Source organism: Lissotriton vulgaris, chromosome 1_1, assembly GCF_964263255.1.
Source record: "Lissotriton vulgaris chromosome 1_1, aLisVul1.2, whole genome shotgun sequence".
Taxonomy (NCBI): domain Eukaryota; kingdom Metazoa; phylum Chordata; class Amphibia; order Caudata; family Salamandridae; genus Lissotriton; species Lissotriton vulgaris.
In genome coordinates, this window is record NC_141685.1 from 739345943 (window position 1) to 739362901 (window position 16959).

Genomic DNA, 16959 nt, shown 5'->3' on the forward strand with positions numbered 1-16959 from the left:
TACAAGGGTGTGTACATGACTGCAAGGCAATTTAAGGTACAACACTAGAGGAGAGACCACCAGCACCATATCTGTGTTGATATAGTGCTGTTTTGTCTCTCCTTCTCAGGCAATGCAGCACAGCAACTTTGGTCACTGTCAATCAATCAATCAATCAGTGACATTTATAGAGCGCGCTACATACCCGTAGGGTCTCAAGGCGCTGGGGGGGGGGGGGGGGGGGGGGGGTGCCGCTACTGCTCGAACAGCCAGGTCTTCAGCTTCTTCCTGAAGGAGAGGTGGTCTTGGGTCAGGCGCAGGTCGGTCGGGAGGGAGTTCCAGGTCTTGGCGGCCAGGTAGGAGAAGGACCTTCCTCCTGTAGTCGCTCTTCGGATGCGGGGGACGGCGGCGAGGGCGTGGTTGGCTGATCGGAGGTGGCGTTTGGGAGCGTAGAAGTTGACTCGGCTGTTGAGGTAGCTCGGGCCTTGGTCGTGTAGGGCTTTGTGTGCGTGGGTGAGGAGGCGGAAGGTGACTCTCTTGCTGACGGGGAGCCAGTGGAGGTCTCTCAGATGTCCGGAGATGTGGCTGGTTCGTGGGATGTCGAGGATGAGTCTGGCTGAGGCGTTTTGGATCCGCTGGAGTCTCTTCTGGAGCTTGGCGGTGGTGCCGGCGTAGAGGGCGTTGCCGTAGTCCAGTCGGCTGGTGACGAGGGCCTGGGTGACGGTCTTCCTGGTCTCTGTGGGGATCCACCAGAAGATCTTCCGTAGCATGCGTAGGATGTTGAAGCACGACGAGGAGACGGCGTTGACTTGCCTGGTCATGGAGAGGGAGGAGTCCAGGATGAAGCCCAGGTTGCGTGCATGGTCTGTCGGTTTGGGTGCGGTGCCCAGGGCGGGAGGCCACCAGGAGTCGTCCCAGGCGGAGGGTGAGGAGCCCAGGATGAGGACCTCCGTCTTGTCCGAGTTCAGCTTCAGGCGGCTGGTCGTCATCCACTCGGCTACCTCTTTCATCCCTTCGTGTAGGTTGGCTCTGGCGGCGGCGGGGTCGTTGGTCAGGGAGAGGATCAGCTGGGTGTCGTCGGCGTAGGAGATTATGCTGAGGTTGTGTTTGCGTACGATGGCCGCGAGGGGGCTCATGTAGACGTTGAAGAGGGTGGGGCTCAGAGAAGATCCTTGGGGGACGCCGCAGATGACTTCGGAGGCCTCTGACTTGTATGGTGGTAGGCGGACTCTGTGTTCTTCCGTCGAGGAAGGAAATGATCCATTCCAGCGCCTTGTCCTGGATTCCGACGTTGCTGAGGCGCCGTACTAGGGTGCGGTGGCAGACCGTGTCGAATGCCGCGGAGAGGTCTAGGAGGATGAGGGCCGCTGTTTCTCCATTGTCCATCAGGGCCCGGATGTCATCGGTGGCGGCGATAAGGGCGGTCTCGGTGCTGTGATTGGCTGTGATTGGCTCGGAAGCCGGACTGTGAGGGGTCGAGGGATCCGTTCGTCTCGAGGAAGCGGCCATCTGCTTGTTGACGGTCTTCTCGATGACTTTGGCTGGAAACGGGAGAAGCGAGATGGGGCGGTAATTCTTGAGGTCGGTGGGGTCCGCTGTTGGTTTCTTGAGTAGAGCGCTGAGTTCGGCGTGCTTCCAGCTCTCCGGGAAGGTGGCGGTGTTGAAGGATGTGTTGATGATGTCTCGCAGGTGGGGTGCGATGACAGCGTCGGCCTTGTTGAAGACGTGGTGAGGGCAGGGGTCGGTCGGTGATCCGGAGTGGATGGAGTTCATCGTGCGGATGGTGTCTTCGGTGCTGATCGGGGTCCAGGCGTGGAGGGTGGTGGTGAGGGGTGGTTGTTCGGTCATGGTGTGCGTTGGTTGGTTGTCGAAGCTGCTGTGTATGTCTGTGATCTTGTTGTGGAAGTATGAAGCGAGGGAGTTGCAGAGGTCTTGCGATGGGGTGATGTCGTTGTTTCCTGCGCTGGGGTTGGAAAGCTCTTTCACGATGTTGAAGAGTTCCTTGCAGTTGTGTGCGTTGTTGTCCAACCGGTCCTTGAATGCTGTTTTCTTGGCGGCGCGGATCAGCTGGTGGTGCTTCCGGGTGGCACATGAGGTACATGAAAACATAATAAACCTGCCCTTTTCTTTCTCCGGACCAATCACTCTTAAAATATAATTCCAACCAGTGTGATTGACAAGTGACTCCCATGCTGTCTTGAGTAAACATTTCCTAACCATTGTGTTGCAAACTTGTATGACTCATTGTCTCTGTTTAATATGCTTGTGATGTAAAGCGCTTCGACATTCTTGATTCGGATAAGTAGAGCTGTAAAATAAATAAATGTGAAAAAAGGGCTAAGGAGAGATGAAGGACACCATTGGAGGGTGGTAGTGAGAGAAACAGTGAAAAGGAGGCACTGGGTGTTGGTTGCCACTGAAGATTGTAGCACCAGGCGCCACCAACGCCAAAGCCGGCCCTGCAACCTTACTCAATTCATTCAAATAATCGAATGTACTAAATTGAAAACATCATTGCCAGGACTAACGTTCTGAATTTTTTTAAATTAAGAACTTTAGTATATAAAGGCTCGGCTCGTGATCTAGCTCTTAAGGCCAACCCCACAGCTCCCTCAGCCTCTCTAACACTTTCAGGCGCTGGTCACTGAGGCAGACATAGGGTGCCGTTATCTGGCACTCAGCGAGTAAACTTGTCCAAGGTAGACAATGATTGTGGCTGCGGGAAGGGCGTGGCATTCGACAAAGCACCGCCTCTTGTTTTCTACTCTGTTCAAAATAACAGAGGGTGTGACTGAAAAAGCTGTCAGTGTGTCAACCTATCAAAATCCGCATTTTTTTAATTCACGCCCTCTAAAAGGCGGGGTTTTTTGTAAGGCGGAGACTTGTGCTTGACCCTCCAATATAACTCCTCCTCTGCACCTTTGGATTGGTTGTTGCCATTTTACGCTCCTCCTCTAAGGTGTAGGGTGCCTCTGATCGCTGGTAAGGAGGAGGTGGTTACCATGACGATGACGTCACGCCGGGTGAAGTGCGCAGGCGTAGCGAGCGCTCTGAAGATGGCGGCGGGTCCGCAGACAGAGGGGAGAGGGAGGTGAGGGAGGGAAAACAAGGAGAGGGCTGAGGAGCGGAGAGAGGGTGGAGAGGGAGGGAAAGGAAAGGAGGGTTACAGTGAAAGGGATCAGGAGAGAAGGGCAGAAGAACCGTGAAAGGGACACACACGGGAGGGAGCGGGTCCCAGGTCCCTGTAACCCTCTATGACCCGCTGACGGCAGCGGTTCCGGGGGCAGCATGAAGTTCGCGGAGCATCTTTCGGCCCACATCACCCCCGAGTGGAGGAAACAATACATCCAATATGAGGTAAGACATGTCTATATTACCCCCTGTAGAGCACCCCTATTATGTTTCACAGCACCCCTCTTACATTTCTCAACTGCGCCTCTTGTTTAGAGTGCTACTTACCCATGCCATCTTAGCAGCCTAAATCTATCGGTCCCAGGACAACCCATACATTCCTCTACCTCACCACCCATCCATCCATCTCTCCCTCCGCCGCACAATTCATCCATTCTTCAGTAGCCCATCCTTCCACAGCATCACCCGTCCACAGCTCCAATCATCCTTTCTTTTATAGCCCAGTCCATCCTTCCACAGCACCAGTCCTCCATCCTTCCACAGCACCAGTCCCCCATCCTTCCACAGCACCAGTCCCCCATCCTTCCACAGCACCAGTCCCCCATCCTTCCACAGCACCAGTCCCCCATCCTTCCACAGCACCAGTCCCCCATCCTTCCACAGCACCAGTCCCCCATCCTTCCACAGCACCAGTCCCCCATCCTTCCACAGCACCAGTCCCCCATCCTTCCACAGCACCAGTCCCCCATCCTTCCACAGCACTAGTCCATCATGCTTCCAAAGCACCACCACTTTATCCTTCCAAAGCACCACCACCCCATCCTTCCACAGCCCCACCACCCCATCCTTCCACAGCCCCACTCCCCCATGCTTTAACAGCACCACCACTCCATCCTTCCACAGCGCCACCACCCCACCCTTCCACAGCGCCACCACCCCACCCTTCCACAGCGCCACCCCCCCACCCTTCCACAGCGCCACCACCCCACCCTTCCACAGCGCCACCACCCCACCCTTCCACAGCGCCACCACCCCACCCTTCCACAGCGCCACCACCCCACCCTTCCACAGCGCCACAGCGCTCCATCCTGCCACAGCACCACCGCTCCATCCTGCCACAGCACCACGCGCCCTCCTGCCACAGCACCACGCGCCCTCCTGCCACAGCACCACGCGCCCTCCTGCCACAGCACCACGCGCCCTCCTGCCACAGCACCACGCGCCCTCCTGCCACAGCACCACGCGCCCTCCTGCCACAGCACCACGCGCCCTCCTGCCACAGCACCACGCGCCCTCCTGCCACAGCACCACGCGCCCTCCTGCCACAGCACCACGCGCCCTCCTGCCACAGCACCGCTCCCCCATGCTTCCACAGCACCGCTCCCCCATGCTTCCACAGCACCATCATACTTCCCCAGCACCATCCTTCCGCAGCACCACCACACCATCCTTCCGCAGCACCACCGCGCCATCCTTCCGCAGCACCACCGCGCCATCCTTCCGCAGCACCACCGCGCCATCCTTCCGCAGCACCACCGCGCCATGCTTCCACCGCGCCATGCTTCCACCGCGCCATGCTTCCACCGCGCCATGCTTCCACCGCGCCATGCTTCCACCGCTCCATGCTTCCACCGCTCCATGCTTCCACCGCTCCATGCTTCCACCGCGCCATGCTTCCACCGCGCCATGCTTCCACCGCGCCATGCTTCCACCGCGCCATGCTTCCACCGCGCCATGCTTCCACCGCGCCATGCTTCCACCGCGCCATGCTTCCACCGCGCCATGCTTCCACAGCACCACCGCGCCATGCTTCCACAGCACCACCGCGCCATGCTTCCACAGCACCACCGCGCCATGCTTCCACAGCACCACCGCGCCATGCTTCCACAGCACCACCGCGCCATGCTTCCACAGCACCACCGCGCCATGCTTCCACAGCACCACGGCGCCATCCTTCCACAGCACCACGGCGCCATCCTTCCACAGCACCACGGCGCCATCCTTCCACAGCACCACGGCGCCATCCTTCCACAGCACCACGGCGCCATCCTTCCACAGCACCACGGCGCCATCCTTCCACAGCACCACGGCGCCATCCTTCCACAGCGCCATCCTTCCACGGCGCCATCCTTCCACAGCACCACAGCGCCATCCTTCCACGGCGCCATCCTTCCACGGCGCCATCCTTCCACAGCACCACGGCGCCATCCTTCCACAGCACCACGGCGCCATCCTTCCACAGCACCACGGCGCCATCCTTCCACGGCGCCATCCTTCCAAAGCACCACCGCGCCATCCTTCAGCACCCCGCCATCCTTCTACAGCACCGCCACTCACTCCTTCTACAGCACCACCCATCCAACCTTTTGGAGCACCACCCGTCCGTCCTTTTAGGGCACCACCCGTCCATCCTTTTAGGGCACCACCCATCCATCCTTTTATAACACCATCACCCATCCATGCTTCCACAGCATCATCCATCCTTCTACAGCACAGCCCATCCTTCTACAGCACAGCCCATCCTTCTACAGCACCACCGCGCCATCCTTCTACAGCACCACCGCGCCATCCTTCTACAGCACCACCGCGCCATCCTTCTACAGCACCACCGCGCCATCCTTCTACAGCACCACCGCGCCATCCCTCTACAGCACAACCCATCTTTCCATCCTTCTGCAGCACCACCCGCCCATCCTTCTGCAGCACCACCCGCCCATCCTTCTGCAGCACCACCCGCCCATCCTTCTGCAGCACCACCCGCCCATCCTTCTGCAGCACCACCAGCCCATCCTTCTGCAGAACCACCAGCCCATCCTTCTGCAGAACCACCAGCCCATCCTTCTGCAGAACCACCAGCCCATCCTTCTGCAGCACCACCGCGCCATCCTTCTACAGAACCACCCGCCCATCCTTCTACAGCACCACCGCGCCATCCTTCTACAGCACCACTGCGCCATCCTTCTACAGCACCAACGCGCCATCCTTCTACAGCACAACCCATCTTTCCATCCTTCTACAGCACAACCCATCTTTCCATCCTTCTGCAGCACCACCCGCCCATCCTTCTGCAGCACCACCCGCCCATCCTTCTGCAGCACCACCCGCCCATCCTTCTACATATCAACCAATCCATCTACGCACAGTCCACCCTTTGTTCAACAGCACCCATCCATTCATCCACAGCATCCTTTATCCTTCCACAATGCAACACACCCATTCGTCCGCACTAATTCCTACACAGCCACATTTTTATCTACAATATACCTTTCATTCACACAACACCCATCTTCCACCTGCCGTGACACTTTTATTTTTACAGTTTATGACCTGCCATATTCGTAACACTCATGACCCATCCCCCTGCAGCACCACTCAACCACACCCTACCCTTTCTCCTTCAGCACCTTAATCACTTCTTAAATCATCACTCAGTAGTCTTCTGCAGCATCGTCCCTTATTGCTGTGAAATATTACTTGCTCATTCCTTTTCAGCATCCTTAATCTATCCCTAAACATAATCTGTATTTTATTCCTCCAAAGCACTGATATTCTCACACCCATAGCACTAGCCACTCATCATTCTGCCACACCTATCCCTCTGTAACACACATCCCTTCTCAGCACTTTTAACCCACTCCTAAATATCACTAGTATACTGTCTCTCCAACGCACCAGTATTCTATACACCACAGCACCCCTATTACAACCATCCAAAGCGCGCTTATTCCACTCTACTAGATCAGGCTTATTCAATCCATCCAGAGCAAATGCGTTCCTCAGTAGCACCACTATTTTATTTCTCTAAAGCACTTTCATTTCTTTTATCCACAGCACCCATGTCCTGTTCCTCCATAGCACCCTAGTTTAATCCTTCTGTACCATACCTTGTGTATCACAACTCACCCACGTTTCTACTGCACCCCTGACCTCCCCTACACCCCTCGTCCACTCCTTTGCCTCATTCCAGACCCAACAATCATGTCATCTCTTCATCCACAGCACCCCTTCATCCAACACATCAGACCACCAATTCACATATATTTCTGTGGCACCCATTGCTCTACAGCATTCCTTCTTCTGCCTCCACAGCACTGACAGTTGAACGCCACTTCTGCTACTCTTTCACTCCACAGTCCATATTGGTACTTCACAGCACCCACCTCCACGTCACAATTTCCATGCAAATTGATTACATTTAATACCTGACTCCTGTTACCTGTGGGAGTTGCCGGAGAGATCCAGGGGGCATTGGGGAGAAAACATAACCACCATGTGCATATCGCTTGCTGTTCACTGGGACTTCGCAGAGCGCTTTGTTATGGCGTTTCTGCATGCTTACAGTATCTAAGAGTGGTCTGAAGTTGTACGAGGTACCTATATAAATCAACAACACAAACAAACCCCTGATCTACACTACAACAGACCTCCTAAACCATTTCGCTGCCCTCCTCCATTCACCGCAGCTCCTTCATCCGGCCCCCTCCGTCTCCAGCACTCTTCTTCCATCATATTGCTGCATGCACGTCTACGCCCAAAGCCCCCATCAACCCATCTGCAACACCTCATATCCTTGCCTTGTCCTGTTCTCAGACCTCCTCAACCATCAATACACTGCACACTTGTAGAGGCAGCCCTCGTCTCGCCTTTCCTAGAATCCCATAACTTACCCTCCTTGGCACCCCCACCTATCCCCCCCTGAATTCCAATGTGGAACCTCACCAGTACCTCCCTGTGTTTGTCCCCCATCATTTCCCCTGTAATGCACTTACCCACCCCATCCTCTGCCATCCCATCTGCTGTGGCACCCGCACCCATTTATCTCTCAGCATGACCCTCTTCTACCTTCCCTCTGCTCCCTATCCATCTTCCCCTTTGTGGCACCCTCATCCACATCTCCCACACTTTCCTCATTGTTATCCACCTTCACCTTTTCCTTTGGTGTACACTTACAATTCCCTCTTTCTCCGGGTCCTCCCACTTTCCTCTGCAATGCCCTCATTCTCCCTCCCTCTACTGTGCTTTTACCAGTTCTGCCTGTAACGGTTCCCTCATAATCCTTCCCTTTGTTGCTCTCTCGCCCTTACTTCTGTGGCATCCTCACACTTGCCATGGCGGTACCCTTCATCTAGCCCTGCCTTTAAGAGACCTCATGTCCATGCCAAATCCTGAAGGTGCCTCGTGTGTCTCCTCAGCACTCATTCATCCACAATACCACAGCATCCCTCAAACATATGTCCACACCATTTTTAACCCATCTTTATACAATGCACCTTACACCTACCTGTAGTACTCCTTGCTAGAGGTGGGTGAAGTAACAATTTAACAGGAAGAAACGAGCCAGTGCTTTGGCTTCGCTATAGGAAACCATGTTCGAGCCGAACCACGAACATTTTCAGCATGTATATCGGTCAACAAACATTGTATACAAATATGATAGTCTCATCTGTATTAAATGTTGTTAACATGTGGAAAAGTTTCACGTTATAAAAGATTATATGACTACATTTATTAAGTAATAGTTTTTAAATATCATGGAATCATTTATGCCTCTCGCTGCTATGTCGATAAAGCCATTAGTAAAGTAAGTGGCAAGTCAATTATGTGCAGTAAACAAAGATGCAAGTCTGTTGTTTTGTGGATCCTATATGTGCCTAGATTATTATTATATATGGTGCAACAGTATAGTTTATTATAGTCAGGAACACTGGAATTATGCAGCAACGTAGGGCTAAATTATGCAACGGTGTTGATTTAATTATATGGTAGGAAAGGTCAAATGATGCGGGTTAATGCAACACATTTTGTGATAGTATTACTTAAGTATTATGTCATTTTATACTTGTTAGCATTGTGTGGGCATACGTTGCTCCTCTTTATTACCACCTTAACACCGAGATATAAAAATAAGCAATAGAAAGGTTACCAGTTAACCTTTGCAAAGGGCCTTTCCCTGTGCAGCAACACTTGTTGCTGCGTTTACAGTAACTTTTGAACTGCTTGAGATTGAAAAAAAAAATTGTTTGAATGTGCACATTATGCAGCAGATGAAAGATTGTGTGGGAAATGCGGCAAATCCATAATTATTTGAAAAAAACAGCACAGTTGCACAATCGTATAATCCCCTGGGCTCTGATTATAGTGCTGGAACAATTTCCAGAGTGGAGGTGCTGCCATCAGTGTTATATCATTAAAGTCGTAAGGATTGTGAAAAGCCCTAGCGTTCCAAAAAGAACGAGTGTAGCTAATGAGCCATACCCATTTAGCCGTAGAATGGCAAGGGTGTAATCTGTAGCTGGTGATATGTTTTACAGCGCACTATCTCAAATATATGAAATGAAATTGTGATTTTTAAAGCGCACTACTACCCATGGGTAAAGTATGGTGTGGTAGCGCACTGTCATTTACAGAAAGCTCATTTTTCATGGAAATGGGCTCTACATTTGCACAGACATACAATTTTACTAATAAACCTATACTGGGTACAAACAATATTGTGTGTAAATTGGGTTTTAGCGAATATCATTTACACATCTCACTAGTTAAAGTGCATTCATTTGGTTTGATCCTATTAAAATCTTTGTTTTCATCAAATTTCGGAAAGGGAGAAAAAAAACTGTGCATCATTTGTTCTTTCCTAATTGCATATATATTTTGAAATATTTGTGCAGATTATTTAGATTTAATTCAATTGTATTGTTTGTTAGAAAAAATACACATCCTACAGCCCTTCCTTTCACACTCTGTGTACCTAAGCAAGATTGTCATAGTTTACCTTACATAATCCTCTCACCGTGTAGTCCGAGAAAGGAAAGTACACACCATTTTCCATTTTAAAAGAATAAGCAGTTAGAGGCACTGCCTGACATTAGACCTTTGTCTTTGAACAAAGGATAAAAGCAAGAATTGCAGCCATATTTATTGCTAATTAACCATCTGAACTGCTTCGGTGTTCTTTGGGAGGGGGGGGGGGGGTCTCGAGCACCGTTACTTCCAGTTACAAGTAGAATTTGTACCGCGCATATCCTCAAGTGTCAAATTTCAGGGTTCTCCCGTATGCAACGATGAAGAAAAAAAGGGAGGCACTGCGAAATAAAATATTTGCTTAGTTTCACACAGTTTGGTCAAGCGAGCAAGCCAGGGTTGATCCTAGGTGTCTGGGTTCACCTTGTGTAATTCAAATAATGGATGCGTTTCGCTTTTCTGTTTTTCCATCAACGGTTCATGGTTTCTCTCTCATGCTTGGTGCATGAGGTTTGAGCGTCGGTGACTTGCAGAACACACATGAAAGCTCGCCTCGTTTTGGGGTCGAGAGGATCTCCGGCTCAGCCAGAGCCAGCCAAGTGGCTCGTCCATCTCCTGCCAGTAGTAACACCTGTAATCCCGCATACACAGAACATTAAATGGGCAGGCTCTCTCCGGTATAGAGTGCCTGCACTTGTTTTATTTTAAAGTGAGAGTACCTGCCCTTACCAACACTGCTCCAATACGTTTAATGGGGGAGCACTGACACTTCTCAGGAGCAAAAATGTGCCCTAAAGAGCGGGTACTTGCATTTCTATATTTCCATGTAAAGAAAGCAATGTGCATACAGCTAACTGCTATAACGAGCATTACCACAGCCTTGCTCACAAAATCTGACCCGAGTGTACGTAGAGGATTCTAGTTTGAGGTGAGAAAAATCTCTCCTGTCTCGACGACTTTCATTTCATCCCACAGTTTCCCTATTGTTCATTCCTTATGAGCCACCCCCTCTCGCTGCTTTTAGAATGAGTCATCCGACATGGTCCCGTGCACCATCGAGTGTCACCCTTGCCCATCGTAAAGGTGTGCGACTCGAGTGGGGGAGGGCAGTGCCAGACAAAGAGGGTCGTAATCAGTAACCAGTGTCGCCGGATTCATCTCGCTGTGCCGTCCGCCCCCGCCCTGCGCGGAGTGACAGAAAAGAGACCGTCAACAAGAGGCGAGTCGGGGCACAGCCTCGCGTTACCCGGGAAGGCCGCGCTGTCCTCGGCTCGCATCCCAGTGGCACAGGAAGCTTTAAAAGGCAGAAGGATGGAACATGGCCCCCGTCAGAGCCCTGCTTCGCTGAACCCACCGTCCAACCTGTGCGAGGACCCTTCGAGCTCCCGCCGAACCCTCTCCTCCTGTAAACCTCCCCCGCACCGGCTCCGGTGAATCCCATCCCAGTGGGCCACCTGCACCGTCTAGTGTGAACCTGGGCCTGACCGTCTTGTGGGAACCTTCCTCCGCTGACCCCTGTTTGAGCCTGGCCCCATCCCCGACCGTCTCATGTGCACTATTTACGTGTGTACCAATCGGCACTGATCTCGTTTAAACCCTCCGTACTGTCTCCGGTGAACTTCCCCGCACTGACCCCGTTTGAATCCCACTTCACTCTCTCCATGACCATGTGGGCCACCTGCATCGTCTAGTGTTTACCACCTCCCGCCACTGGCCTCGTTTGAGCCGCCCCCCCGTCTCGTTCGAACATGCCTGCTCTATTTCCGTGTGGACTTACTTTCCCTGCACCGTCTCGTGGGTACCCATCTCCACTGACCGCCCACACTACATGAGCAGCGTCCTGCTTTGCCCCCTTTGAGCCCCCACTATGCCGTCATGTGTGAGCGCCCCTGCACGGACCCACGCGAGTCCCACTGCGCCGCCTCCTTGTGACCCTCCTGCCCTGACCCCATCTGAACCTCCCTGCACTGACCCCGTTTGAGCACGCCCCTCCCCGCCCCCGTCTCGTGTGGACTTATTTCCCTGCACCGTCTCGTGGGTATCCATCTGCACTGACCCCCCTCTGCCCACCCTCCCCCCTCTGCCCACGTGAAGCGTCCTGCTTTGCCCCCTTTGAGCCCCCTCTATGCCGTCATGTGTGAGCGCCCCTGCACGGACCCACGCGAGTCCCACTGCGCCGCCTCCTTTTGACCCTCCTGCCCTGACCCCATCTGAACCTCCCTGCACTGACCCCGTTTGAGCACGCCCCTCCCCGCCCCCGTCTCGTGTGGACTTATTTCCCTGCACCGTCTCGTGGGTATCCATCTGCACTGACCCCCCTCTGCCCACGTGAAGCGTCCTGCTTTGCCCCCTTTGCCCCCCTTTGAGCTGATTTTTCAGCTCAACACAGTTGATATGCTTCAACGACTTAATATCTCCTTAATGACAAAATTTGAAAGTGATTTCTTTTTTCCTCTCTGTGTACAGTGTGTATTTATTTGCAATTGTAGTTTTTTTGACACACACATTTCTCTGTATTATATTTGTTCTAGGTACTCGCCCCTGAAGAAGGGAACAGGGCTTCCCGAAATGCATCGGGCGACAACTAGCAACTACATTTAATGTCATTTCTTCATATGGATGAACTTGAATTATAGTGGCTCATCAAGTCACATATACATTTGTATTTTGCTATTGGTATCAACCATATAGATTTATGTAAAGATAACATTGTATGATCTATAAGATGAGTTGAAAAGGCAGGATTATTACTGAATAATCACTGTGAAAAATAAAATTTACGTTGGTAATATACAGGTATATATCTTTTGATTTATTAGCAGTTTATTATATGTTTACTTTGTGAGAATACATTCTCCTAGGAACAGTGCATCCTGCATGTAGGCTCAGCTTGCATTTTCAGTCATTGTCTTGGTACTATGTAGCCAACATAGTCTTGCAGTTTGCACCCTTAGTTTATTTGGTTAAATTGACATAAACTTGAGTGCTCCTCTTTCTTTGTAATTGACTTATCACGTTTTTGGCTCCTTAGAGGTAGCACCACTTCTAGTTTAATATTGCATCAATTGATACGAGTATGGCATCATTTGACAACATAACACGCATTACAGAGAATAGAGCCGAAACCTTGACATACTCTAGTGAAGAGGCTACGGGTATCTATGCGCTTATCAAAGAAATTCAGTTAGTTGATACACAGGGAGGATCTACTATTCAAAGACTCAAACAACTAGAATATCTTACACGTAGACAACTTAATCAAAGACTCCATGCCTCAACTTTGGTACAATACCATCGAGCCAAAAGAATCCCACGAGGCCTGAGGATAGCTTTACGACCTATGCTGTTTAGATTCCACTTAAACTCTAAGTTCATGGATAAATGGTTCGCCATTCTTAATAAATGTTCGCTTGATCTCATCTTGTTGATTATAGAAGAGCTGTCGAACACTATCAGGGATCTGGATGAAGAAATTTTTGATCTCAAAAAAGACTTGGAAACATGCATTGATCCACAAATTTGGAAAAACACTCTTGAAGACCTCAACAACAAGCTTGATAGATACAACAAAGAATTGCAAGAAGGCAAAATTAGGAAGTATCGACGAGATACGATAGATTACAAACTGAACGAGGTCTATACGTGGGCCGAAATTTACGCCAAAAAAAGATTTTCCAAACCTAGAGCCAACACATCGAGTGAAGAGAGTATCACCACAGACCAAGATATAGCCGCCACCAGACTACCGGTTTCTACCATCACCCCAGACACACGTAGCTTACCAGCTACCCAGAAATCAGTGAGAGTCACAACAGCACCCGGTCCTTCAGCCACCACGATGTCTTTTTTATCCCAGGTTCCACTATTAGGACAGCCACCACCACCCTCGGTCAACTTACAGGAACAACTGACAGCAGAACCCGTAAACGACCCACCAGGCGAGGACAGGGGAAAAGTACTAAGAAGTGGGAAGAGTGTAGTTTGATCATCAATATTTCTTCGAAAAATCTCACTAGACAACAACTTATGACTCTCAATAAAGGTATGAGTTTTGTACCCACCAATGACACTACGTTGTTAGACACCAAGGTAGCACTTTACAAATTGACACGTAAATTAAGACTTCGTCACTACTTCTCCAATGTCCTACAAGTATGCGAAGATGTCAACATGGACACTGATGAAAGAATTTTTCGTCCCACAAGCACCTTTCAAGCCCCTGTGTCGCACAAGATCATCGATTTTTTCGAGGAAACTGTCAAACGTGACCTGAACAAGATCCGTTACAAATCTTCTGGTAAATCCAATTTTAATCAATATGAACATAGAACGATTCAGGGAATCTCACAAGATGCAACGCTTACCCTTAAACCAGCAGATAAGGGAGGTGCCCTGGTTGTTATGGACACTGACTACTATGAACGCAAAGTTGATGACCATGTTCATGACCCCCATACATACACTATTTTGGCTATTGACCCCACCAACAACCTACAAAGTATTTTGCAAACATACTTGCAGAAAGCCATACAAGATGGCATCATCACCGATGCAGAGAAGTCTTTTCTTACCACTGCTAATCCCAAGAGACCGCGTCTCTATATGACGCCGAAGATTCATAAACATCCTACGGATCCTCCCTTCCGCCCCATTGTGGCGGGGTGTGGATCTATTTTTGATCCTGTAGGTAAATATCTGGACTATTATCTCCAAAAATTTGTGCAAACATGGTGTACTTACACCAGAGATACCACACATTTTCTCAACAAGATTGAGACCATCCAAAGCATGTATAGTCGAAAGTGGACATTATGTACCATAGATGTTACCGCACTATACACGTCCATAAATCATCAGGAAGGTATGGATGCTACCGAATGGGCATTGCTCAAACTGGATCTCCCGAAGGACAAAAGTATATTCATCTTGAAATTACTGCATTTCTGCTTAAATAACAGTTATTTCAGATGGAAAGACAATTTCTATGGCCAACTAACAGGGACGAGCATGGGATTTTCTGGGGCTCCAGCCTATGCAAATATATTCATGTCCAAGTTTGAAGACGAATATATTTTGACCAATGAAGAATGGCAAATGGGTCTTGTCCAATACTGTCGATATATCGATGACATTTTTTTAATTTGGAGTAGAGACACCATTGAACTCCAGAGACTCATCACTGAACTTAACACCAGGAACTTGAGAATACAATTCACTCACTCTATGAGTGAGATTGAGGTCAATTACTTAGATGTACTGATTAAGAAAGATGACCAGTCACGGAGGTTGCACACTGACATTTTTTCAAAGCCCACAGACCGTAACAGTACTCTACTATTTTCCAGTTTCCATCCGAAGAGTCTTATCACCAACTTACCCTATTCGCACTTTCTGAGACTGAAAAGAATTTGTACTGATGACGATGCACTTAACGCACAAATCCCCAAGCATCGCAACAGGTTTGAGAGTAGAGGCTATCCCACAGAAGTGCTTGATCACACTATTGAAAGACTGTCAACGGTAGATAGACAAATACTACTCAATCCTCCTCCAAAAGCACAGAAGTCAGGAATTACATTTGTGTCTAAATTTTCCACTGTGTCCAATCAAATTAAGAGAATTATTCTTAGCAGATGGGAACTGCTACAAAACGAAAGTGACTTCAGGAATATTTTTGCCGACAAACCGATTTTTGCTTATACTCGAGGCAAGAATCTAATGGATAAGTTGAGAACATGCAATATCAAAGTAGCAACATTACCTTATTCAGGCACAATGCGCTGTCATAATTGTGTACATTGCAATAACATCATAACAGGTAATAGCATGACGCACCCCACCACAGGCAAAAAGATTGAGTTACGTCACTCCGGGGATTGTAACACCATGAATATTGTTTACTGCTTAAAATGCCCATGTGGCAAATTATACATAGGCAAAACTGCACGTAAATTCAAGACAAGGCTCACTGAGCACAAAAGCAATTTCAGGTGTAAAAACAGAACTACTTCAGTAGCCACACATTGGATAGATTTCAAACACAATATTGCTCAACTGAGAGCGCAAATCATTGAAGTTGTACCGAAAATAGAAGGCCAAGACAACAACGCCAAATTACTGCAAAGGGAGGTATACTGGATTGAATATCTTACCACCTTGACACCCACAGGTCTCAATGACAGGGTTGATTATAGTTGTTTCCTATGAGTCCTAGTAGCCGTTGATCATTTTCACCTTGTGTTGCACATGTATTGTCAAATTGAATTCCCACATTCATCTCACAGAATATACTGTCCCTAGTTAGGTTCATGTAGAGTTAGCTTGCTTGGGTTATGAGCACCACACTTAAGGTGTTATTTTTGTTGCTTTATGTTTTCATTAGTGCATTCCTTTAGGTATCTTGATATGGCAAAGTTACCACATTATCATGCATTTACCCAGTTATATGCTCATAATTGATTTGTGCATCTAGTTTCACTATTGATAGAATCAGTTATCACCCGCCATATAAATAGAATGTAACTACGCATGTAGAGGGACATTTCACATCACTGAAGTCAGGACAATATACATCTGTATCTTGAGATTGTGGTCTCTCTTTTTCGTGATGAATCACACAGTATTTTCCAGATAGAGGCTATTAATTAATTATTTATGTTGCACAGCACTGTTTGTTTTTGGTAAACTGATATCCTACAGATTTGGTTTTGTATTGTGTCTGCAAATATTTAAACTTTAATTAATTTTCTATTTTTGGGTCATCGATCATACTCAAAGAGGGTCATTTTATCTTGAGTTGCTTCTCTCTGTATAAGCCCCTGTTACTTCAGTCTTTCTATAACACCACGTTAGTTTTTAGCACTTCATTTCCCAGCAGTTCTGTCAGTTTCACACGTGGTTCGCCTAGGAACTATTTAAGATCCTGTATGGTATCCATCCGCTAATCTTTGCATCAGGATTCCACCGTCGCGTGTGTCGTCGCGTTCCTCAGCTTTTCGGTAAGAATCAGGGCAGCGCTTGCATTTCTCTTCTTCTTTTTTCCCTGCAGCGGGTAACCGTTTGACTAAGCAGTGTTACGTTATTTTTTTAGGAGTCGACCACAAATTT

At 49.3% G+C, this 16959-nt stretch overlaps 1 protein-coding gene across 1 annotated transcript in view; it reads left to right on the plus strand.

The window, feature by feature from the left end:
• The first annotated feature begins 3000 nt into the window (after positions 1 to 3000).
• Positions 3001 to 16959, plus strand: part of XPR1 (xenotropic and polytropic retrovirus receptor 1) — a 588907-nt gene continuing 574948 nt past the window's right edge. Inside the window, exon 1 of the mRNA XM_086955457.1 lies at positions 3001 to 3336. Coding sequence (XP_086811583.1) covers positions 3268 to 3336 — 69 coding nt within the window. The 5' untranslated portion in view covers positions 3001 to 3267. The remainder of the gene's footprint in view (positions 3337 to 16959) is intronic.